At 45.5% G+C, this 26,839-nt stretch overlaps 1 protein-coding gene across 1 annotated transcript in view; it reads left to right on the forward strand.

Moving 5' to 3' along the window:
- The first annotated feature begins 6,301 nt into the window (after positions 1-6,301).
- HERC4 (HECT and RLD domain containing E3 ubiquitin protein ligase 4) overlaps positions 6,302-26,839 on the forward strand; it is a 99,447-nt gene continuing 78,909 nt past the window's right edge. The window contains exons 1-4 of the mRNA XM_065408624.1: positions 6,302-6,414; positions 7,899-7,999; positions 10,675-10,957; positions 19,394-19,553. Coding sequence (XP_065264696.1) covers positions 10,732-10,957; positions 19,394-19,553 — 386 coding nt within the window. The 5' untranslated portion in view covers positions 6,302-6,414; positions 7,899-7,999; positions 10,675-10,731. The remainder of the gene's footprint in view (positions 6,415-7,898; positions 8,000-10,674; positions 10,958-19,393; positions 19,554-26,839) is intronic.

The raw sequence follows: 26,839 nt of genomic DNA on the forward strand, positions 1-26,839 counted from the left end.
CAACAGAATGCCAGAATAAATATCCATATAATACATATGTGTCTTATTTATGGGGCCTAATGGGAGGAATGAGGGAAACCACTGCCCTTGATAACAAATGCCTGTTGGTCTCACAGTAATGGCCATGTGCAGGAGACAATGGGGTTTTTGGGCATTCTCAGGGGTATTTAAAGGGTAAAAGGTTCCATTTCTGACCTCAAACTGAAGGGTTTGATCACAGGCCTCCAGGGGAAGGTAGCCCAATTCCCTCCCACTTCCTTCAGCATTTTCCAAACAAAGGGGCATGTTATACCCGATCCCAAGAACTTCAAAAAGAGGGACCCCCTTAGCTGCCCAGTAATAATGCCAAACTTCAGACCTTCTCCCATATTTGTCATATTGATATTCCCCAATCCATGCCCATTCAGTTTTCCGTTCTACCTGTAAGGAGAGTACTTCAGAAAGATTTGCAGGTACAGCCCACAATCCTATTCCTTCCTCAGAGCGGGTTTTGTGACACAGCCAACAATCAGATAAGTGTCCCAACGTGGCTATTTGCTGAAGAGATTTAGCGGCTGGGTGTGGGTTAGCTTGTACAAGGGGCAAACCCAAAAGCAATAGCCACTGCAGCACCATCTGAGAACCCATAGTTAAGTCTTAGGATTTTGTTCGCCGGAACAGAAGCTTTAGTCCCTCAAGGGGTTCAGCTTTCCAGGTATCGTCTGCTTCTGGCTCTTCCGGGTCGCGGTGGGAAGAGCTGGCGGTGCTCCCTCGAGGTCCGAAGTCGTCTGCTTCTGGCCCCATCCTAGGGGCTAGCTTGACTCGGGTGTGATGTATCCAAGTGTCTCGCTCTTTCACTCGAATAGCAGTGTGAGAGGTACGAAGGACTTGGAAAGGGCCCGCCCACCAGGGTTGGAGAGGCTCGTGTTTCCACTCTTTCACATAGACCCAGTCTCCTGGAGCGATCCGGTGGGCAGGAACATCAGCGGGTAGGGACTGAAATTGAGCCGCATACCTGATCCAGAGAACAAACCAGGACGTCATCCACATACAAGAGATACGTAGACCCACCCGGTAGGCTGATATCAGCTAAGTCACGTGTCAGGATAGAGGAAAAAATAGTCGGGGACTCAACATATCCTTGCGGGAGCCGAGTCCAGGTCAGTTGTTCTGCTCTCCCAGTTTCTGGGTCCGTCCATGTGAATGCAAAGATATCCCAGCTGTCCTTATCTAGAGGAATACTCCTGTCTGAGTCGCTCGGGTAAGATTGGGTCCGCAGGCAGGATCGGGTCCTTTGAAACTTGGGTTAGAACAGCACACAGCTGGGGAAGTTGGGTTTGAGGCAACCGAAGAATGATTTTGTCATCTGAAAAGAAAATCTGAGCACGTAGTTTACACAACAGATCTCTGCCTAAGAGGTTAACTGGGGAATCCGGGGCTAGCAGAAAGGCATGGGAGGCGGAGACACCAGAGATTTCTACAGCAGCCTCCTGTAGTACAGAACAGTCAAATGGCTTCCCGCCTATACCCATTACCGGAATGCTCTTATCTGTAAGGCTTCCTCTCTCTGGCTTGGCAGTAACAGTAGAAAGTGCAGGCCCTGAATCCAAAAGACAAGAATAGGTGGTTCCTCCCAATGTTAGGCGAACCTGGGGGTCTGTGGAGGAACAAACATAAGTGGTAAAATCATTTAAGTAGGTGACAAGAGGACCCCCTGGTTGCCGTCATTCCTCATTAGCAACAGCGTCTGTTCTTGTCACAGCCATCTGTTGTTGAGGTCGGTCTGGGCGACGGGGTTGTCGTCCGGTAGGTCGGTTCGGACACTCTCTCTTCCAGTGGCCAAGCTGCTTACAGTAGTTACATATGTCATTGGCATGTCTCGGGGTCCCCCCATAATCTGATTTTGGTTGCCACTTGGGGGGTCCCTGCCGCCCTCCCTGTTTTTCATTTCCAGTGTTTACAAGGGCTGCTAGCATCCTCACCTGTTTGGTCTCTTGAACTTTTTCCCTTGTATGATATACTCGGGTGGCCACGCTTACCAGTTCCTCCAGGGATTTTCCTTCAGCACCCTCGAGCTGCTGCAACCGCTTCTTGATGTCCGGGGCTGACTGGGAAATAAAAATAAGCCTGACCGTGGACTGTGTGTCCATGGCCTTGGGATCTATATTAGTATGGATACAAAATGCTTTACAAAGTCTCTCATAAAAATCAGAAGGGTGTTCTTCTTTCCCTTGCACAGTATTATGAACCTTTGTCCAATCTAAAGTTCTTTCTCCCGCTTGTTTTATGCCTGTCAAAATATAGTCTAGGAATTTCTTCAGATCTGCTTGTTGGGTCAAATCATTCGGGTTCCAATGGGGCGGATTGGCGAGCCTTATAAAATTGCGACTGTCATTGGCTGCCTCTGCAGACTCCCGGGCCCCCCTTAGTACCCGCTCTTTCTCTTCCGTGCGCAATAAACAATCTAAAAGTTGGCCCACGTCTTGCCAATCAGGATTATGAGACTGGAAAATGGCACGGAATCACCTGTGAACGACGTCCGGGTCGTCCCTAAGGCGAGGCGTAGTGGTTTGCCAGTTCATAAGGTCAGCAGTGGTAAAGGGGACATGAACATAACGGTCTACAACATTCCCATCCGTTGTAGGGACTGGGATGGTCCGGAGGGGTGCCTGGATATTAATTACCTCGTCCCCATAGAGTGCCCCCTTCCTTGTATGGGACGGACTAAGGCTGGGAACAGACAGGGAGGTAGTGTACCCACTGCTGGTGGCTCCACTAGCTGATTCGCTTGCCTGCATTGTGGTGTCCTCAATCTTTGTTGGGAATATCTGTCTCGGTAGGCCTGCTGTCCTGGGCTCCGTTTAAAAAAATTTAAATTTAAATTAATGGAGATATCCCATCTCCTAGAACTGGAAGGGACCTTGAAAGGTCATTGAGTCCAGCCCCCTGCCTTCACTAGCAGGACCAAGTACTGATTTTGCCCCAGATCCCTAAGTGGCCCCCTCAAGGATTGAACTCACAACCCTGGGTTTAGCAGGCCAATGCTCAAACCACTGAGCTATCCCTCCCTACCCGTTGAGGAGGGTACCGGGTCCACCGCAATTGGTAATGCTGCCGCCGAGGGTGGGCATGGTTTAGAGCAATACATGGGGGGGATATCCTCCAAATAATCAGCCTCGTGAGGGGCAGAAGCTTTCGGGAATAGAGGGGCCTGAATCTGTACCTTCTTCATGCGACGATGAGCCTCATCGTCCCACAAAAACCAATAGTCCATTTGCCCCGGAGCTTGGTTTTCCAATGTCAGGCGTAAGGGGGTAAAATGGGTAGGAATATCAAAGGAGCCTTACTCGGGCCATGCAGTCCCCAGGGCTGGCCAATCCTGGGTGCAAAGTTGTAAAAAACGCTTTCTTGACATCCCTTTTTGAACACCGGGTAAGGGCCATTTGCTTAACATATAATCCAAAGGACTATCCTTTGAGGGTTTTACCAGAGACCCACCCATCTGCCTGCTGACACTCTAACAGAGAACTACACAGAGAACAGAGGGAATTATGGCCTATTTACCAGAGACCCACCCATCTGCCTGCTGACACTCTAACAGAGAATTACACAGAGAACAGAGGGAATTATGGCCTAATAGGATCCTATTACAGGAATTTCTACTAATACTGACCGCTACAGGGGACGGGACAGAAGGATCCCAATTCGACCTCAGAGCTTCATCGCACGCGATGGCTTCCACTCTGAGGAATTACGAATGAGAGGCTCAGTTCCGTCCACACACCTAATGCCCAAATGTATAAGACAGAAATTCATTAACCGGTTAACCAGAACAGAACCAGACCAGAACCAGATAGTGTCTCCTTATCCTATTAGGACTCACCTTATCGGAACACGAACCCCAGGGGCCGCGGTGAAGCAGAGAAAAGGGGCGAAACACCCCGTTGGCGCCGTTCCCAGTTCGCCGCAGCCATCCGGAGTCCAATGTCCGAGCTAGGAGAGTCCCGGCGGAGTCGCCAGTAACTGTCACCGAAATATCGGGTCCACCTAGCTGAGTGCCAATAACAGCCAGACAGGGATAAGGAGGAGTTGCTTTATTCTGCAGAAGAAAGGAGAGCTTTGCACCTTGGTACAAAAAACTCTGTCTTACACACATTTTACAGATCCTTTATACACATTCAGACCAAGGTCCTTACAGTGTTAACACTTGATTGGTGGTGGTCAGACCCGTGCTTTTGCTATCTGGTCAGTGAAAACCAGCTTGGGACCAGCTCCAACTACCTTAAGGCCTTGAAGGGAAAACAGTTGAAAAGTTCAGGCTACTGTGACCTTAAGGTGTCTGCTTCCCCCTAATGGCCGCTGGCTGACATAACGACTGCTCAGACTAAGGGGGGGGGGTCACTAGTAACTTTCACACTACTGATTTTGGTGAAAATTGGAAAAGCCTGATTTCTAATCATAGAATCATAGAATATCAGGGTTGGAAGGGACCTCAGGAGGTCATCTAGTCCAACCCCCTGCTCAAAGCAGGACCAATTCCCAACTAAATCATCCCAGCCAGGGCTTTGTCAAGCCGGGCCTTAAAAACCTCCAAGGAAGGAGACTCCACCACCTCCCTAGGTAACGCATTCCAGTGCTTCACCACCCTCCTAGTGAAATAGTGTTTCCTAATATCCAACCTAGACCTCCCCCACTGCAACTTGAGACCATTGCTCCTTGTTCTGTCATCTGCCACCATTGAGAACAGCCGAGTTCCATCCTCTTTGGAACCCCCCTTCAGGTAGTTGAAGGCTGCTATCAAATCCCCCCTCATTCTTCTCTTCTGGAGACTAAACAATCCCAGTTCCCTCAGCCTCTCCTCATAAGTCATGCGCTCCAGACCCCTAATCATTTTTGTTGCCCTCCGCTGGACTCTTTCCAATTTTTCCACATCCTTCTTGTAGTGTGGGGCCCAAAACTGGACATAGTACTCCAGATGAGGCCTCACCAATGTCGAATAAAGGGGAACGATCACGTCCCTCGATCTGCTGGCAATGCCCCTACTTATACAGCCCAAAATGCCGTTAGCCTTCTAATGATTTCCACCAGTATTACACCTTTGGGCATGAGTGGCTAGCCAATATTCAGGGGCTTGCAGATTGTTTCTATTAGGAGGAGAAACTGATGATAGATATTCCTTGTATGCAATCCTGTTTATTTACAAAGAAAGTACACAAAGTCCTGTTTCCCAGAACACAGTATGAATCAAACAGGGGGCAGTTTCTTTACTCACAGCTCCAAGCCTCTTTCCAAACAGCATTCTGCCCCCAAAGTTCCCTAGCCTTGCTTTCTCACAGGGCTTCATTTCCAGGCCTTCTTTTGCTGTGTCTAGGGCTCCCTTGCTGCCTTTTCTCTGAATGTCTGTGATGTTTCTGCTGCTACTCTTCCAAACAACAGTATAGGAAATTGACAATAAGTTAATTTTAATTTTATATAACCCAAATAACACAGCATTACTTAATATTGATAGTTATATGGTTATCTAACTATATCAGTTATTTTCCTCTGTAAAGGCAATTTCAACCTTTTCTTTAGGGCATCTAGTGTCATGGGGGCAAAGTTCATTTGAGTCCTGTGAATATTTGCTTCCATGTTCATACATACTTTGAAAACCATAGGATATAGTGTAGTACATCTGATTCTGTTTGTTTTCATGAGCTTCTGTAAACTGTTATCTACCTCAATTGCATCTTTAAGTAAGTCTTGACAGAGGGCAATTTTACGTCAGCCTGACCACACGTTTCTCTCTAATCATGACAATTAGTTGATATTGTATCTTGAACATGTAGGAATCACAGATCTGGGACATTCACCAGCACCCTGTCTTCTTCCTCCCTTGTCCGCTTTCACTGAGTCTGAGAAGTATGAACAAAACGTTGTTCGGAGGTAAAATCGTTTGAAAGCTGGATATTGACAGCGCCCAGTACAAGTGAGTTTCAGGGGGCTCTCGGAAGAGGCAGGCCCTGAGGCACTGGGGGGCTCCGGCTCGAGGATTTCCGGTACAGTTTGCTCACTTTACCAGCAGCTATTTATTCAAAAGGCCAACGCTGCAAACTCATCCTGGGCTCCGGGGTCGCTCTTTCTGTGCGGGGCCGGGCCTGGGACCGGAAGCTGGGGGCGAACGGGAGAGGGAGTCCTGTCCTCGCCCCGAGTGGAAGCGGTGGGGCGGGGCGGCTCTGAGCAGGGTCTCTCCGCGCTCGCCCCACTGACGGGGGAGGCGGGAGCGAGTCCCCCGCTCCACGCGCGGGGCGAGGCGCATGCGCAGTGCTGACGCCTCGCCGGACCCGCGGTGCTAGAGGCCTGTCACTTCTTCCGGGTGCTGCCTCCTCGCTGGAGCAGGATCCCCTCTCTCGGGGGTCTCCGCGGGCCTGTGACGCGGCTCTCCCCGGCCCTCCGGTGAGTTCCACCGGTGCGTGAGGCTCGTTAGCCGGTCCTGGCGCTGCCGCCGGGGCGAGGGTGCGCTGGGGGGCCGGGCCTGGCGGTTGGGACCGGGCTCCGCTCTGTGAGTGTCGGGCGCCGGGCTGGCGCGTGGGCCTCGTGCCGGCCCCGGTGGGAGGGGCTGGGGCTGAGCTCTGCGGTAGCGGCTGCCGATCCCTGCAGTGCCCCAGGGGCGGTAGTTACAGCGCAGTGGGACCGGCGCCCTGCCCTGCGGCACGCACAGAGCGGGACGGGCACCCGCCTCCTCTGAGCCCTGCAGGGCCGGCATCCGGCCCAGTACGGCCCGTGCCCCGTGGGCGGGGCCCGGACAGTTCACTCACCGCCCCAAATTGTGCTAGACCCTTGGCCATATCAGCTTGCGGGACCATGCTCCACCGCGATTTCTCTGTGCGCGGCAGGAGCCAGTTGGGGGCCCGCTCCTCGGGGGTGGCTGGTGTTCCGTTTCTTCCCTTCTGCTGCGAGTGGGGGCGTGATGGACTGCGCAGTTTGTCTTGGTGGGTGGTTTTGAACAGACCTGAAAGATCTAGACTTCTCTGAGCATTATAAGACCCCTGGGTGCTGTTTGACAAGCAGGAATTGGTATCAGCAGGCTTGCCCAAAATTTGCGTGCACCTAGTTTTATCTACAGTAAAGGTGTGTTTTATTGGTCCGTTGTGTGTTGTTTGTAAAGCAGTCTGGGATCTTTCAGGCTGAAAGGTACTGTATACAATAAATGTTAATATTATTTATTCTGCATGGGATGTTTGAAAATGGGATTCAGAATTTGTCAATGTTTCCATGAATGCAGAATGTTGCCTACAAGAAGAAGAAGAAGGAGAATTATAGTCTATACTGTAGCCTTTGAAGCTGCTATGTTTATGCTGTAGTTTTTCAGAGCTCTTCACTGTGTGTACAGCAAGTAAACATAATTCACTAAAGCATACTGGAATTTTCCAGTCTCTTCTTTGGGCCCCATCATTGTTTCTTGCTCTAGAAAAGTAGGAGGTTGCTTTCCCCCATCTTTCCTATTTGTTCCTTGTCAGTATCATACTGTTTTTAGTGGATGTCTCAATAAATAGTGACTCAGACTTGAAAATAAAATGCATGGAGATTCATGATTACTTGCTAGAAAATAAATGCCTTTCAGATCCTTGGCTGGAACCATAACAGAAGTGCAGAACACTACTATTAAGTACTGAAATTCTCTAAATTTCATAAATATTTTCCTGCAGAATAATAAAGTTAGGGTTTAAATTACATTTCTATTTAAGTGAAAATATTAGAATACCTTTCCCCTTTTAAATTAATGTTTTTAGACTTGATTGTTCTGCAGTCTATTCTGGTAAAAAGCTAATTAATTTGTGGATTTTTTTTTTCCTTTTCCACCAGCTGTGAAGAGTACTTGATTGTGGAAACCTTGGATCACTACGATTGTATATCTGTTCTATTCTTTTGTGTTACAGGTTGAAACTTGTATGGCAGTCATTTATATGGATCTGTGATGGATCTATAACTATGTCCCAAGTCAAGCCAACATCATTTTGAGCATCCTCTTCTGAATGTGGTAGGATAATAGGTTACTCTATGGGAAAAGTAACTATCTCTATCTGGTTATGCTTTAACCTTCTGAGACAGATAAATTGAGTTCCACATAGGTTACTACGTTTGGGTTGCTTACAGTGAGACCGTGAAAGTCGATGTTCTATCTTTTGCACATTGACTTTTGGTAAAAGAAATGGTTTGCTCTGTTATCCTTGCCCATAATGTCACCCCTTTCCCTATTATGCAGTGTTCAGTGTGGTAGTTGGTGACAGTAACTCTGTGTGTGATGCTGTATTTATATAGTTTGTAAAGCACATGAGGATCTTTCAGGATGTAATATTGTGTAAATGTACTATATTTATGATAAACTTATATTGAATATTCCATTCTTCAGTCATGCTATTTTGATTACAGTGTTAATTGATGAAGAATTGCAGTAATTTTTAATCAAGAATATTTTTAGGTTCTGTTTTGAAAATATGGTGAAATTCCTCTTCCTGTGAAATCAGTTATTGGTTTTTTTTGTCTTTTAAATCACAAATACTTCACACAAAATTGGAAACCAAAAAGAAGAGAGAAATGTTCCATTGTGTCTTCTCAAAATCTAGCTGTAGTCTGTCAATACAAACTTAAAAATGGGATCCAGGCATCAGGGAGCAGGGATGGATGAGTTTGTGTCCATGGATGTAACTTAACAAGGTGAATTCAAAGAAGTGGTTGCCATCCTTGGGCCCCAGTTTATGTTGTGATTTGCCTCCATGGACAGTTGTGCTCATGTGAAGCCCCAGAGAAATGCACCGAGACGAAGCAGTCCATCTGCCTAGATCAGAGTGCAGGATCATGGTCTAGGTTCTGATTAATTTAAAAAATACAACTTTAAAATGTCAAGTGTCAAGAGACTCATACATGGTAAATATTATAGTTATTGGCACATCAGTTTGTATTATCAACTATTCAAGTTGATAGAACATCGTTGAAGTTTTTAAAGGGCATTGGCAAATTAAATGTAGCCCAACATATAAATTGTCAAAATAAGCTTTTATAAAACTGAAGACTAGAAAATGTTAGAAATCTTTCTAAATTTTCAAGAAAATACCAAAGGAAATAGTTATCTTGAAACCAATAAATGTTCCCATGCGGTGACTGAAATCTAAATACTGCAACACTTGGATCCTGATAGTGAAAGCAGGGTGGATAAAAATCAATGATTTAAAAAAAAAAAAAAAAAACGGATATTTTAAATTTAAATGGGATTTTTTTTATTTAAATCGGGCTTTTTGGATAGGTTTTTTCCTCAAAAAGCATTTTATCTAAAGATAGTTTTAATTAAGATACATTATAGCTCAAAGATATCTCATCATAGAATAGCGATTATAAATTCTAATTCTATAGTATGAGACAATATATTCATGTAATGTTTAAGAAAAGTTTTGTAAATGAGTTCTAGTAGTTCATGGATTAGGGACCCAATCTTATGGGGCTCCAGGGGCTTCTGTATAGATTATTTAGGTTAATCTTTCTATCTACCCAATGGGACTCAGTGCTCAGTCTAGAAGATACCATCAGAGATGCTTAGTTTTGCAGTTCTCAAACTATGGATTTGTGTCTCCAGAGACAACATGCTTGTTAACAGCAAAAATGTTTTAAAATAAATAAATAATATATAGAGGTGAGAAATAACAGACCTCAACCCTATTGTCCCTCTGCAAATTTGTGTACACTGAGGGCTTGTCTATACTTACGCGCTGGTTCGGCGGCAGGCAATCGAACTTCTGGGTTCGATTTATCGCGTCTTGTCTGGACGCAATAAATCGAACCCAGAAGTGCTCGCCATCGACTCTGGTAATCCTGCTCGGCGAGAGGAGTACGCGGAGTCGACTGGGGAGCCTGCCTGCCGCGTCTGGACCGTGGTAAGTTCGAACTAAGGTACGTTGACTTCAGCTACGTTATTCATGTAGCTGAAGTTGCGTATCTTAGTTCAAATTGGGGGGTTAGTGTAGACCAGGCCTGAGTCAGTCCCTTACCTCTCTCTAAAAGTGCAAAGTTTCAAAAAGTTGAATGAATAGAAGATTGTTGGGGGTGGAATAGATCTGGACAAGGAGAAGTCGTCTGGAGATAAATGTGAGAAGGGAGGGACAGGCAGTAGAAACAAAAGTGAAACTTTTTGAGCAGCATATTCCAGAAGTCTTGATCTTTCTGAATGTAGCTTTCATTGATTTGAGATCTACCATACCATTCTCTCACTAGAAGGGAAAACCTATAATGGCAGCAGGCCCTAAAAGAGACCCAGTTTGGGAATATTTTAATGAAGTTCCTCTACCTGTGAAGAATATGTATTAAGGTTATAAGAACCAACAAGAATGAGCTTTTATGTAGAAATCCATTATTAAATCGAGTCTTCCTGACTAGTGATTTAAATCCTGATTTAAATAAATTTGATTTAAATCAAATCCACCCTGAGTGAAAGTGACTTAAATTATCTGTCTCCAAGTTGAGAGTAATGCAGAAAGTTAACAAAGAGCTTAAAGAGTGACAAGTAAGTTGGACTTTCAAAAGTCTTCAGTTTCAGTTATCAAAGATTTTGCTATAGAAAAAACAAATGTTTGTTTACATATACTTTTGAATGTAGGGTGTTGCTTTAAGTATTGTCTCCTTCATAACGGTACTTTATTTTTTTCCCCCTGAACACTGTCACAGAAGGAACATTTTGAACAGTGAAGTTGCAAGATCTTACTGATCAAGACAACTGGAACTATGTTGTGCTGGGGAAATGCATCCTTTGGACAGCTTGGATTGGGTGGAATTGATGAAGAGATTGTATTAGAACCCAGAAAAAGTGACTTTTTCCTAAATAAAAAGGTCCGAGATGTAGGATGTGGACTCAGACACACTGTTTTTGTCCTGGATGATGGGACTGTGTATACATGTGGATGTAATGATCTAGGACAATTAGGGCATGAAAAATCCAGAAAGAGACCAGGTAAGTTAAAAGTAATGAAGAGTGGATTTTGTGTGGGTGTTATTTTTAACTTTAGTTACCACATTTAGGCCTCAGAACTGCAAACATATTTACATGTGCTTAACTTTCTGAGTGTGAGTAATCCCAAGCACGTGCATATTTGCAGAATTGGGACTTTAATGATTTCCGTTTCATGGTTTTGATTTTTGTACTTCTGTTTCATTGTGTAGAAAGTAGTAAGCATATTAAATCCTATGAAGATATATAATTACCTAACCCAGCCTAATTGATAGCATTTTATAAAAATGAGATCTACCACTTAACTTAATTTTTCTTTTTTTTTAATTTCAGGCTATTATTACTTTATTGGTTGTATATAGGTACATACAGTTATCATGTCAGTTCTTAGCCATTACTTCTCTAAATCTAGTAAATATGTTATAATTTTAATAGGTTATTTTAAAAAGGTAATTACTTATGTCATGTTGCCATGTGATAGACTCATAGTCTTTAAGGCCAGAAGGCACCATCATGATAATCTATTCTGACCTCCTGCACATTGAACCTTAGGCCTCAATCCTGCAAATTGCTCTAGATAGGTGGACCCCTGTCCCCATCAAAGGTTCTGTATGTGGATGTGGGGGTCCCCTCTGACAGAACAATTTTTAGGTTAAAGACCTTAGTTTCCACATCCCATTGTAACTCTTAGTGCTTGGTTTTTGTTGTTTTTTAGACGCATCATTTCGCCTGGCTAAGTTCCTATTGTCTGTCATGCTTAGATCTTTCTGTAACATTCTCTAAATGAAAAACCTTTCATTTATTATAACTAAACCATTTTCTGTTAACTTCTGTTTGTCTAACAACTCTGTAGTTTTAATTCTGTTCCACAGTGCTTGCCATTCTTCCTTTCTCTGTTTGCTGATATTGTTGGTATGTGCATGCTACACTCTTTCCTCTAGGGCACACTCAAATATTAAATATTAGATTCAAGACTGACCATGCTTTTTACCGTTTCACACCACATGTAATCGCTGGTTTATAGTACTTTAGTCATTTAAGTATTATTCATTTACAGTATATTTACCCAGAAAATATATTAGTGAGATTACCTTGTGGAACTATACCATTATGAAAATTAATTTCATTAATATATAGATAATTAATTATTTAGTATATAAGCATCTCATAGAACAGTAGATCATGGCTACACAATTTATAGCTGCGGAGCTGCTGGGCTCTAGTGGCAACGAGGGAGACCAGCAGGGCCGTGGCCAGCGACCAAGCCAGGAACCGCAGCCAGGCAGCTCCTCTGGCGTGGCTGTGCCACCTCTAGCCCTGCCCACTGTGGCGGGCACCAAGCTCACTGGCAGCGGTACCTGGTCACAATAGTGTGTGCAAGCGGCTCGCACGCTGTCAGACAGGAGTACAAGGGCCACTTGCATACATTAGTGACAGGAGTTGCACACCGCTGCATGACTGGGACTACTATCTGGGAGCGTGTGAGCTGCTTGCATGCACCAGCGTGACTAGATACCGCTACCAGTGAGCCTGGTGACCACGCCAGTGGGCAGGACTGGGGGCGGCACAGCCACGCCAGAGGAGCTGCGTGGGCTGGGTACTGGCTTCTGCGATACTGGCGAAAGCAGCAGCATGTCGGACCACCGTGGTTTCTGCCCCAGTTGCTGGCCATGGTCCTGCTGGTCTGGCTTATTGTCACCAGAGCCCTGCAGCTACACTTATATCTTCAGATATAAATTGTGTATCTGCACAGGGCTCTAATCATAGCACTATAATTTGCCAGTTACATGACAAACCATAATAATTTTCATTGTCTTCCTCCGTGATTAGTCCTGAATACCTAAAATCCCCTCGTTTGAATAGTTTCCTATTTTATATGTTTCTGATTTGTTGTTGCTGTTCTAAACTTAAATTACTTTATACCGTAGAGTGCCTAAGCACAACTGGCAAAGTCTCAAAAAGTATGTTGATGATGTCCATAGAACAGTGGTTCCTAAACTTGTTCCGTCGCTTGTGCAGGGAAAGCCCCTAGCAGGCCGGGCCGGTTTGTTTACTTGCCGTGTCCGCAGGTTCGGCTGATCGCGGCTCCCAGTGGCCGCGGTTCGCTGCTCCAGGCCAATGGGAGCTGCTGGAAGCGGTAGCCAGTACATCTCTTGGCCCGTGCCGCTTCCCGCAGCCCCCATTGGCAAACATACAAACAGCAAACATAGAGCAACATCTGAAGATTGATGTAATGTTTAACTAGATCCTCTTTCATGTAAGATCGAAAAGTGTCCTAATGATAGGCCTTCAAGTGGGAAACAGCCTGTCCAGGCTATTGAATTCTGAGATGAATCAGTAAGAGTTAAATCGCTCCTCTCTTTGGTTCTGCTGTACTGTATGCTTTCTTCAGCCATCAATGTGGTCTTTCTTGAGGCAGGCATGATCGTGGGACCCAGCATGGCTATCTGTGCTCCAGTGTAGAACCACTGTATCTATAGCTGTATGAATCCTTCAGCCATGTCATTGACGTGCATGTAATAAAAGCTATTTGTCTCCTAAATAATTGCATGTTAACAGATTGTTGGCCAAACCATCATTTTTGCCACAGTCCCAGTAACCCAGCTGTTCACAGTGGATATCAATGTGGAAGGTTCTGGTGGGGGGAATCTGCCTCCCACAAGTTAAGGAACATCTCCACGTGATGGGGATCATGTGGCAAAAATGATGGTTTGGCCGACAATATGTTAACATGCAATTATTTAGGAGACAAAGAGCTTTTTTATTTTCTAATTAATCATTGTGATGGGAAGGTAGTTTGTTTAAAGCAACACTCTCTTGTTTTCATTTAAAATAATTAGAAAAAATAAAATTTCTGAAAGCGTACTCTGATAGTGTGTCCTGATTTTTTTTTTTTTTTTTTTTTTTTTTTTTAAATGAGCGTTCAGCTTCCATACTGATGTTAGGAAGGGTCTTCTGGGTAAGCCTAAAAAGTCACAATGCCAAACAAATTCAGGCTCATTCCTTCCTCTTCTCCTGCTTATTATTTCTGCATTTTTCATATCAGCTTTGCTTCTTCTGTTACTGGCAAATGCCCTCTTGCAGGGATTGTGGAGGAGTAAACAGGTGAGCTCTCTCCAGAGTAGTACATGTGAGTGGTGTCTTCATTCTACTGCCATACAGTGAAATTGACTAAGCATAAAAAGCTGTCAAATGCAATAGGTAAACAAACTGGATAGAGAAAAATATTTTGTTCTAATATCTGTCAGTTATAGGAATTTTAGAAATTAATTGTAACAATGAGATTTAAAAAAAACCTTTTTCAAATGGTTATTTGATTTTCAAATAGATTGTGTCCATTTATTGGGTAGTGTCTTTATTTAGAACTAAGTTCTAAAGGGCTGCTTCCTAAGTTGCTTTCTAGATGGTTGATATTCAGCTTTTTAAAACGAAGTATTTCTTTATTTTAAAAAAATTGGTAAGTGGATATTAAACTGATTAACTCAAGCTTCATTGTAATTTTAACACATGCTTCTCTAATTGCGAGCAAGCATTTGCTGGCATGAACTTGCATGTTGATTAATCTAGCAGGATCTGACTTTTGTGAATTACCTTTAAATAGCTATTAAGATCTGAATATGTTAATCTTGTCCAGTAAATGACACAATTTGAAGACCGTTTTGAAGACTAAGATTGTAAATAGCATGCTTGCAATAGACTCTTTTTTTCATCTTGGAAAAATAATTAACTGACTTGGGGCCTTTATTACCTTTGCATGCAAAGCAGCAAAATGTGACAATTGTTTTTTTAATACTATTAGAATTAATACAAAAGGAAGTTTCCATACTGAGACCGACTTTTAAATTTGGCTTGTTGGAACCCCTAAGCTGCTTTAAAATACTCATGTATTTTGTATGACTTTCTGTGGCACCCATCACTGTTTTATCTGAGGATGTTCAGGCCTTTATCTAAACCCTATCATGGGATAAGAGGGAAGGTCCTCTCGTCGATCATTAACTGGTTAAAAGATAGGAAACAAAGGGTAGGAATAAATGGTCAGTTTTCAAAATGGAGAGAGGTAAATAGTTGTGTACCCCAGGAGTCTGTACTGGGACCAGTACTGTTCAACATATTCATAAATGATCCGGAGAAAGGGGGTAAACAGTGAGGTGCCAAAATTTGCAGATGATACAAAACTACTCAAGATAGTTAAGTCTAAAGCAGAGGGCAAAAGAGCTACAAAGCAATCTCACAAAACTGGTGACTGGGCAACAAAACGGCAGATGAAATTCAGTGTTGATAAATGCAAAGTAATGCACATTGGAAAACATAATCCCAACTATACATATACAATGATGGGCTCTAAATTAGCTGTTACCACTCAAGAAAGAGATCTTGGAGTTATTGTGGATAGTTCTCTTGAAAACATCCACTCAATGTGCAGTGGCAGTCAAAAACGCTAACAGAATGTTGGGAATCATTAAGAAAAGTGATAGATAATAAGATAGAAAATATCGTTTTGCCTCTATATAAATCCATGGTATGCCCACATCTTGAATACTACATGCAGATCTGGTCACCCCATCTCAAAAAAGATGTATTGGAAAAGGTTCCGAAAAGGGCAACAAAAATTATTAGGGGGTATGGAACGGCTTCCATATGAAGAGCGATTAATAAGACTGGGACTTTTCAGTTTGGAAAGAAGACGACTAAAGGGGGATATGATAGAGGTCTATTAAAATCATGATTACTGCGAAGAAAGCATAACACAAGAACTAGGGGTCACCAAATGAAATGATTAGGCAGCAGGTTTAAAACAAACAAAAGGAAGTATTCCTTCACACAACACACAGTCAACCCATGGAGCTCTTTGCCAGAGGATGTTGTGAAGGCCAAGACTATAATAGGGTTCAAAAAAGAACTAGATAACTTCATGGAGGATAGGTCCATCAAGGCTATTAGCCAGAGGTGCAAAACCATGCTCTGACGTGTCCCTAGCCTCTGTTTGCCAGAAGTTGGGAATGGGTGATAGTGGATGGATCGCTGGATGATTACCTGTTCTGTTCATTCCCTCTGAAGCACCGGGCATTGGCCACCGTTGGAAGACAGGATACTGGGCTAAATCGATCATTGGTCTGACCCAGTATGGCCATTCTGTGTTGTTTTTTTTTAAATCCATAGATCACTGACAGTAGTTTGTAAATGAGAGGTTGTAGAACTAGATTACTGTATATGATGTACATTCTATCATGAGGTATATACATATAGATTCTTTTAAAATATACTGTGTGCGCTTTAACTATGACTTGTGTGCACAGTAATTATTCACTGAACTTTCTGTATCTTTGTCATTTTAATTTGAAAATAAACCAAACTTAAAAGACAATGTACTGGTGCAAAAATTCTGTTTTTAAGCGATATAGTGGATTGCTTTATGCACCCAAATGTATCTGTCTTAAGGGCTGCTGCATGACATTTTCCTCCTATGAAGAAAAGTGAATTTGTGAAGCTCTGTTTAACAAGCACCTGTTGGAGTTGAGAGAGTGTTTGAAAGCAAGCTGTTTCTAATTTTTTAAGTAACTTAAATGCACCAAATTACTAAGAGTATGAAGAGTATATCAAATTGTTCATGTTTGGAACTATTAAAAAAAATTGGTCTGAAGCCTTAAAGCCAAGTTATAATCTCTTCTTGTTGTTAGTATTTATAATAGAAATACGTTAGCATTTATTGCTATCTCAGTGGTTTCCACCTGTGTGTTCCGTAAAGGAAAAGCCAAGTAGTGTGGGTAGCAGGGTCTCCTGCTTAAGTGGTTCATGGTAAGACAGAGCTGTGTAGTAGTAGTTGCACGATCTCCAAAAGGGATTCATTCTTCAAGGATTTAGGAGGGCTTAAAATAGATAGAACTGAAGAATATCAACTATCTTTTTGTACCATAATCTTTCCTTATGTGGGGAGAGGTGCTGCTGTGAGCTTCGGGAAGATGACAGGACTCTTTCTCAGAAATAATTACTTACACCCAAATAACTAGTTCGTTTTGCCTCTAGTGGTAGTGAAGTGGGACACTAGACCAGCAGGAGACTTTGACAGCATAATTGCTGCAAATTGTTCTTTCATTTCTGCAACCTTTTAGCATTTAGTGCTGCAAGCTCCTGGATTTGTCTGGGGTTATCAGAATAAAAGCTTTCACTTTTAATGACTGTCTTTTTTTTGTGATTACTACTGGGTTTTAATCATCTCACCAAACGGAACTTTTAAATTAGGAGCAAGCGTGAGCATGAAATTTACAAGCTATTTCTGAGTTGCAACATTTTTCTTCCTGAGCTCCTATTTTCTTTTTATCTTTCCCCCCTGTTTTTATTATTTATAAAATGACCAGATAAGTGAAATATTGGTCTGCCTCTTATTTGGCAGTACAGGGAATGCTTAGGGTAGAGCTACACTTACCGTTCAAGTTATTTTTATGTTCTGTAGAATGCCATGTGTGTGAGACGAGGGCAAAAGAGAGTGGATTTCCTGTTTGTTTTCATTTACGGGCATATGTATACTTCTGTATGCTTGCCAACTACTAACTTATCTATAAGCATTCTGTAACTGCTGCGGTCACTCAGTTGCCAAACTCACGTTCAGAAATTATGATTGGCTTAAAAATGATTTTGATTTTTTTTTTTTTTTTATTAGCCTTCTGTTTTCTGAATCTTTACACTCATGTCATGTTTTCAGACTTTTCCCAATAACCATGAGGCATAGAAAGTATGTTGTAAAAAATGAAAGTTGAGATTCAAAGGACTCCAGGATCTGGGGCTTTCAGAAAAACACAACATGTTAGAAAACTACACTTCAGATGTTCAATTATTTTGTGTTCTTCAATTTTGGGATGCCTAATTTGACATCTTGCACCTGATTTTTCAAAGGTGCTGAGGATTCACAGCTTTCGTTTAAGTCAGCACTTTAGAAAATTGAGCATAAACTGTCTGAAAATGAGCCCATGATTCATGGACACTTATGAACAATAACAGGACTCTGATATTCCCCCCTAACATTGTTGAAGTTGAAATAAAAATTTCTGGAGGTTTCTGAACACAAGAAGTTAGAGAGGAGGAAAATACCGGGTAGTTGTTTTTAATTCCATAAATGCTACCAAAAGCAGTTTCTACTACCTTGGATTCCTTTTCTGACTATTCTGGTTTTCTTTACGTCTTCTCCTTTAAAGGGATGTTGAGATGTTTTTAAATATCTCATCTTAAAACATCTGCTTTATCTGTACTACTACTAATACTATCATAAATTATTAAAACATGAACAATTTTTAAAAAAAAATACCATTTAGTCTTAACTGTTTATGCTGTTTTACTTTTTTTGCACTTCATTTTGCTTGGAAAATTAAAGGACAGCTCAATTTAACTTTATGGTTCTCATGCAGTAGTACAGTGCTGGAGCTTTTGGGTTACTAATGCTTGAATCCAATCAACTATTATAATTGAAATTTAAAATAATTTAACGTATAGTAAATGACCTTTGAAAACATAGCTTCGATTCTAATAGGTTCTCTGTCCCTTCCCTCATGTCCCAGAGTTTGGCCCTGAAACCATTCAACAGTCTCCCATCAGCTGTTGCATTAACTTATGTCCCAGTGCATTCTTTCTCAGTCTATAACTAATTCGCAGTTTTTATGAAAACCACATCTTCAATTTTTTTTTTTTTAAATAATTTTGCTTAACTGCCCAGTTTCTCAAGTTTGCTATTGAGTGCATGGGGATGTAGCTTATTTGACCAGCACAAGTGCACACTTTGAATACAGCCAAACATATCTGAAGATATGCACACACAGAGTAGTAACAAACAAGAGGTTAACAATGGAGTTTTATGTCCTTAATTCACTACACGTTTTTCAGAGGTCTGCTGCGTGTATCTGTGCATCAAATTTAGCTTTTAGGCCCTGATCCTTCTGTGCATGCATGCAGAAGAACACCTGTGTGGAGTCCATTGCAGGATGGTGGCCTTAGTCTGTAATCTGTCTTATTCTGCCTTTCTATTAAAGGACTTCTTAATGATGATAATAATCCGTGCATAATGGAATGTTTTCCTCTGATATAATGGCTATACATTTAATCATTCAGTAATAATCACCTTACTGTTAACTGAGTCTGTGCATTTATTTTCATAGATTTTAAGGTTAGAAGAGAACTGTTACTATTATCGTGCATTCCAGTTGATAGAGTGCCCTTGTATTGTAACGATACTTTAATCCTGGTCACTGTTTATATGGGATAATAATACGGTGAGATTTAACTTGACCTTGTTGGATTGTTATGTCATTAATAAAGGTATTTTGGCATGCTTTTAGACTAATTTTCCATGATATTTCATTTAATATCTTAGTATACAATGGCAGGAATGGAAATTTTTTGTTTAACTGTAATATATTAGAACATAATTTCTTTCCTCTCTTACTTTTACAGAGCATGTTGGTGCCCTGGATGCCCAGAATATTGTGTCTGCTTCATGTGGAGAAGCCCACACACTAGCATTAAATGACAAGGGCCAAGTGTATGCTTGGGGTCTTGCTACTGATGGACAGCTTGGCTTGCCTGGAACAGAGGAATGTATCAGAATACCCAGGTAAATAAAAAAGTGATCAAAGTAAAATTTGTATATATTTTTTGAAAGAAAACTTGTTAAATTGAAAGACATGTAAGTGAAACTACTCAAACCATTCCATAATTAAAATATTTGTCAAGTAATTCTGTAAAGTATAGAAGGTTACTTTACAGCTGTGGAACCTGATGATAACAATTTTTATTACCTCCTCCCCAGTCACTCAGTGGGTTCTTGCTAATAGGCACACTTGGTAGATGAATACGTTGGAAGAGAAGGGTGGATGTTTTAAAAACACAAATTAAGATAAGTAGATGCTACTGGCTTTTATTTTTAAAACAATTGAAGTGAACTAACCTTTTAGGAACTTACAGGTTTTTTTTTTTTTTAAATAATCATGTGGGTAAAGGAAAATGGATGTGTGTGCAATCTGATCTTTATTCTAATTTTACACCTGAAGTACTTAGCTGAGTTGGAATAATATACCTTCTGGTTATGTAATCAAAGTGTAAGTGTGTGTGTGTGTGTGTGTGTGTTTTTGTTTGTTTGGTTTTTTGTTTCCCCCTGAAGGGGGATATGCTTGTTTTGCATCTCCACCAAACAGTCCCTATTAACTTAAGCAATATTTTTGGTATACCTTAACCTTATGTCCCGATCCAGCACATGCTTCAACTTTACTACCATGAGTAGTTTTATTTAAATCAATGGAAGGTTGAAATCATGGTGGTAAAGCTAAACATGTGTATGTATTTGCTGGATTGGGTTCTTAATCATCACTGTTAAGCTGTCTAGCGTGGCTCAAGAGTTTGAGTACCAACTTCATGACAGACTGTTAAGAAACAGGGCACAAACCCCAAACTGGTTGTAAATTCTGTACTTAGATTTCACCAACCAAGTATCGAGAGTAAACTCCTCAGGCACTTTAACAGCCTAACATGGAGTCACAGTCAGTCCCCTTGGGTACTCCTGCTCTATCTTGCCACCTATGCAAGCTTGCCTTTGTGATAGATGGTCCCTTATACCAAAAATCACCACAATATTAAGGTTATGCTGAATCCCACGTTAATTCCACTTTAGATCTTACAATAAAGACAACACTGGTAGCCAGTCCTATAATAAATTAACTGAAGATTTATTAACTAAGAAAAACAAATTTAGTTATTTACATGGTTAAAGCAGATAAACCTACACATACTAATGAGTTAGCCTTAGGTTTCAAAAGGTGACAGAAGTTGCTGTATATGCAATCTCTATATGTCCTTTAGGGCCAAACCAGCCTATGCAGCTGGGGATCTCTGATGTAGGCTTAGAAATCTTGCCAAAGTCTCAAAGTCCAAGCAGCAGAGAGCTACAGTTTCTTCTTGTGGGGTATTTTTATTCCTTTCGCCCCAGAGTTCAAGCTGATGGGATGAGTTCACACACATGTCTCCTCTTCATGGGTGAGGGGAGGAATGCAATTAACCACGTAATTGTTCTTTGATGTTTCACAATGGCTCATTTGGTTTCAGTGGGCCTTCTTGGTGGGTAGGACCTAACACCTTCTGTAGGAAGCCAGCATTCTTCTTCGAGTGCTTGCTCATATCGATTCCAATTAGGAGTGCACGCGCTGCGTGCACGATCGTTGGAGAATTTTCTACCCTAGCAACACCCAGTGGGCCGGCTGTGAAGCCCCCTGGAGTGGCGCCTTCATGGCGCTGGATATATACCCCAGCCGACCCAGCACCCCCTCAGTTCCTTCTTACTGCCCGTGACGGTCGTTGGAACTGTGGAGCGCGGCATAGCTGTTCTCCACTCTCCCTAGCTTTACTCGTTAGTTCTTGTAGATAGTTGTTAATTGTATTCTTTAGATTAGTAGTTTGTTGTTAATAGTTTGAAGAGTAGTTATAAATAGTTGTAAGTAGTTAGCGGGGGTTAAGGGGGCTATTATCCCCCCTTTTCCCCCCCCGGCGCACAGCCGGGCTCATGCCCAAGGCTCCTGGCTTTAAGCCGTGCGCGACCTGTGCTAAGCCTATGCCAACGGGAGACCCTCACGACTCTTGTCTGAAGTGTTTAGGGGAGTCTCACCAGACGGACAAGTGTAAGATCTGCAAGGCTTTCAGGCCCAGGACCAAAAAGGAGCGGGACTTTAGACTTAAGCAGCTCCTTATGGAGGCGGCACTTAGCCCAGATCCTCCTTCGGCGTGCCAAGTTCCGGCACCGAGCGCCTCGGTGCGCAGCGCCCCAGCGGCACCCTCCGGTACTGCACCGCGAGCAGACGCGGATAAGGCCCCACGGCACCGTCCTCCCTCGGCACCGCGTCCGCTGCAAGCCCCTCGGCGCCGGTCCCTGTCTCCGGGACATAAAAGACCCCGCAAGACTCAGGACGCTGCCGTCCAACAGGCACCGGCTCCCCCCGCACCGGTGGTAGAGCCGCGTCCGGCTTCGGAACGCCAGAGGGTGCAGGCACCGTCAACACTGTTGACTCTGGCACCGGGTGTAGGGCCGTTGAGTCCGGTGCGGACTGGCTCACCGCCTCGTCCGGTAGTGGAGCCTTGTCTCCCTTCTACACCGGAGACGTTTGCAACGGCGAAAGACCTCATCGCCCTCACGGAGCCGGCGCCGTCTCAACCCGCGGCACCGCATGCCCTTCGTACTGTGCAATCCAGGGGCAAGCCTGCCCTGATACGCCCGCCATCTCCGAGCGTGGACTCGCGGCACCGCTCCCGGTCTCGGAGCAGGTCCCGACGCCGCTCACAGTCCCGGCACCGATCTTCATCTCGGCGCCGGTCGTACTCGTGGCCCAGATCTTCCTCCCAGCACCGGTCTACTTCTCGGCACCGACCTGAGCATCGGTACCGGTCGGAGTCCAGGCGCAGTTCTCGGCACCGGTATGAGCGCCGCTCCCGTTTGCGAGGCTGCTCCCGGCACCGAGTCTACAGATGGTCTTCGTCTTCCTGATCCAGATCCGGATCCCGGTACCGACATGGACATCGGCACCGTTCTCGATCCCGGTACCGCTCACCGGCACCGCGCAGAGACCGCTCGCCTGTGGACCGGCACCGCTCGGCACCGTACTAGGACGAGCCCCTGCAACAACGCCCGGCACCGCCCTGGCCCTCAAGATCGGCGTCTCGCTCGTCGGAAGGGGCTTCCCGTTCAGCGTACTCTGCTCAGGGTCAGGCTGCAGACGACTTGGGTCATTGGCAGGAGGGGGCAGAGGACCCTAGACAGGACCCTGCACATTGGTCTTTCTGGACCCCATGGGCGTATCACCAAGCTCAAGGGGCCCCACCAGCGGCCTCTCGCTCGGCACACTCTGAGCCCAGGGCTCCTGAGGCCACCATCTCCCGTCCTCCCCCAGGGGGCATGGAGGCTTCCGTGCCGACACCCACGCAGGCCCCAGACCCCGGTGCAGGGGATCCTGCACATCAGGGACCCTTGGAGCCGGACCCTCATATGGATCCTTTAACCCCTGAGGCGTCCTCCTCATCTTCCCCAGATGAGGCGGTGGCGGGTACAACAGCCTCAGGCCCACCTCCAATAGACCTCCGTGCCCACCAAGACTTGTTGCGTAGGGTGGCACGGAATATGGACCTACAGGCTGAGGAGATAGTGGAGGTGGAGGACCCGGTGGTGAGCATCCTTTCAGCTGATGCCCCATCCCGGGTGGCGTTGCCCATTATTTGTATGATCCAGGCTAACGCTAATGCCATATGGCAAACCCCGGCCTCCATCCCTCCCACTGCCAGAGGTGTAGAGAGGAAGTACTTTGTCCCCTCTAAAGACCATGAGTACCTCTATACACACCCTCCGCCGTGTTCACTGGTAGTCTCCTCAGTGAACGCTAGAGAGCGCCATGGTCAGCAGGCGGCAGCGCCCAAATCGAAGGACGCTAAACGCTTCGATTTGTTTGGACACAAGGTTTACTCAGCGGGGGGTCTGCAGCTCAGAGCCGCAAACCAACAGGCGCTCCTGAGTCGGTACAATTACAACTCATGGAATTCCATGGGTAAATTTAAAGAGTTGGTCCCCCAGGACTCGAGGGAGGAGTTCGGGGCCCTAGTGGAGGAAGGTAAAAAGGTGGCTAGGACCTCCTTGCAGACCTCCTTGGACATTGCGGACTCGGCCGCCAGGACACTAGCGTCTCCTGGCTCCAGGTTTCGGGGTTACCGCCAGAACTGCAGCAGACCCTGCAAGATCTGCCGTTCGAGGGCCAGGGGTTGTTCTCGGACAAGACGGACTCTCGGTTGCAGAGCCTCAAGGACTCCAGAACCATCATGCGCTCCCTGGGGATGCATGTCCCAGGACCCCAGCGCAGGCCCTTTAGGCCCCAGCCACAAAGGTTCTACCCTCCTCCTCCTCGTCCGAGACAGGACTTCCCCAGAAGGCGGGGACGAGGTGGTAGACGGAGGTCGACCGGCCCCCAACCCGGTCAGAACCAGGGCCCTCCTAGGCCACCCTCAGGACCTAGGCAAAACTTTTGAAGATGCGCTCGAGGATGGCGCGCCAGCCACTACCCAGGATCCATTTCCTTCCTTTCGGGATCGCCTCTCCCGTTTCCACTGTGCTTGGTCCCTTATAACCTCGGACCGTTGGGTCCTTCACACAGTGGAGAGGGGATACGCTCTCCAGTTTTCTTCGTTTCCCCCCCCTCCCACTCCCCTCCCTGTCCCTCTTCAGGGACCCTTCTCACGAGCATCTCCTTACACAGGAGGTTTTTGGGCTCCTCTCTATGGGGGCCATAGAGGAGGTTCCCCCAGAGTTAAGGGCAGGGGGTTTTACTCCCGCTACTTCCTGATCCCCAAAGCAAAAGGGGGTCTGCGACCCATTTTAGACTTACGCGGACTCAACAAATTCATAGTAAAGTTGAAGTTCCGCATGGTCTCCTTGGGGACCATCATCCCTTCCCTGGATCCTGGAGACTGATACGCCGCCCTCTACATGAAGGACGCATATTTTCATATAGCAATCTACCCCCAACACAGGCGCTTCCTTCGATTTTGTAGTAAACAATGTGCACTACCAATTTGCCGTCCTTCCCTTCGGCTTGTCCGCGGCTCCGAGAGTGTTCACCAAATGTATGGCTGTCGTGGCAGCATACCTTCGTCGACAAAGGATACAGGTGTTCCCGTATCTAGACGACTGGCTGGTGCGCGGCGGCACCAGGGAGCAAGTTCAGGCTCACGTCCAGATAATACTACAAACATTCCACGAGTTAGGCATTCTACTCAACAAAAAAAAGTTCACTCTGGAGCCAACCCAGAGAATAGAGTTTATTTGGGCAGTTTTAGACTCCAGACTCGCCCGAGCTCTTCTTCCAGACACTCGGTTTCACACCATTGCAAACATCATCCACGGACTCCAGGTCTTCCCGATCACCACAGTAAGGACGTGCCTCGGCCTGTTGGGACACGTGGCCTCCTGTACTTACGTAACCAGGCATGCCAGACTTCGGCTTCGCCCACTTCAGGCCTGGGTATCGTCGGTGTACCATCCTCATCGGGACAACCTAAACATGGTGGTCACGGTTCCGAACTCGGTCTTGACCTCTCTCACCTGGTGGCTGGATCACAAGGCGGTTTGCGCAGGAATGCCGTTTCACGCCCCACAACCCTCCCTGCACCTGGTCACGGACGCTTCATCTCTAGGTTGGGGCGCTCACCTCGGGGAGCACCATACCCAGGGCCTGTGGACCGCATCCCAACTAGCTCTGCACATCAATGCTCGAGAGCTGATGGCAGTGCGCCTAGCCTGTCAGGCATTTCTCGGTCTCCTACCTGGCCGTTGCGTGTCAGTCCTCACAGACAACACCACGGCCATGTTCTATATCAACAAGCAAGGAGGAGCCTGGTCGTCTCTCCTATGCCAAGAGGCCATTCGCCTGTGGGAGTTCTGCATTGCCCACTCGATACATCTCATGGCATCGTTCCTCCCTGGAGTCCAGAACACTCTAGCGGACCGTCTCAGCAGATCCTTCCAGACGCACGAGTGGTCGATTCGCCCGGATATCATCCATTCCATCTTCCAGAGGTGGGGATTTCCCCAGGTCGACCTGTTCGCCTCACGAGCCAACAGGAAGTGCCACGTGTTCTGCTCCCTCCAAGGGCGATCTCCGGGCTCCCTGTCGGACGCTTTCCTCCTATCATGGAGAGACCAGCTGTTCTACGCTTTCCCTCCATTCCCACTGGTCCACAGGGTGCTGCTCAAGCTACGCAGAGACAAGGCATGTATGATTCTAGTCGCTCCAGCTTGGCCAAGACAGCACTGGTACACCACGCTTCTGGAGCTATTGGTACAAACTCCGATCACGCTTCCCTTGTGCCCAGACTTGATCTCTCAGGACCACGGCCGACTCTGTCACCCCGACCTGCAATCGCTGCACCTCACAGCGTGGATGCTCCATGTCTGAATCGGACAGAGCTACGATGCTCACATCCCGTGCAACAGATTCTGCTGGGAAGTAGAAAGCCCTCTACACGGACCACTTACTTAGCCAAGTGGAAACGGTTCTCCTGTTGGTGCGAGCAGCGGGCCATGCCCCCCTTGCATGCGTCTATTCCTCTTATACTCGAATATCTCCTATCCCTGAAACAGCAGGGTCTGGCGATATCTTCAATCAGGGTTCACCTGGCCGCTATATCGGCGTTCCACCCAGGAGAACACGCTTCCTCGGTCTTCTCTAACCCGATGGTCGTCAGATTCCTCAAGGGCTTAGACCGGCTATACCCACAGCAACACGAATCCGTTCCGCGTGGGATCTTAACCTGGTTCTCTCCAAGCTCACAGGGCCCCCATTCGAGCCATTGGCTACCTGCTCACTCCTTTACCTATCTTGGAAGACAGCCTTCCTTGTAGCCATCACTTCAGCAAGGCGTGTTTCTGAAATCAGGGTGCTCACGTCTGAGCCTCCGTACACAGTCTTCCAAAAAGACAAGGTGCAGCTTCGCCCCCACCCTGCCTTTCTTCCCAAGGTAGTATCAGCTTTTCATGTGAACCAGGATATATTTCTCCCGGTCTTCCATCCTAAGCCGCACGCCACCTGTCAAGACCAACGTATGCACTCCTTGGACGTACGCAGGGCCCTGGCTTTCTATATTGAGCGTACGAAACCGTTTAGGAAGACAACGCAACTCTTCGTTGCAGTGGCCGACCGGATGAAAGATTTACCGGTCTCCTCGCAACATCTCTCCTCTTGGATCACGTCCTGCATTTGTGCTTGCTACGACCTGGCCGGTGCCCCGACGCCGTGCCTCACCGCCCACTCCACGAGGGCCCAAGCCTCCTCAACTGCCTTCCTGGCTCAAGTCCCGATCCAGGACATTTGTAGAGCT

The sequence above is a fragment of the Emys orbicularis genome, chromosome 7, assembly GCF_028017835.1.
Source record: "Emys orbicularis isolate rEmyOrb1 chromosome 7, rEmyOrb1.hap1, whole genome shotgun sequence".
In the NCBI taxonomy this organism is placed as follows: Eukaryota; Metazoa; Chordata; order Testudines; family Emydidae; genus Emys; species Emys orbicularis.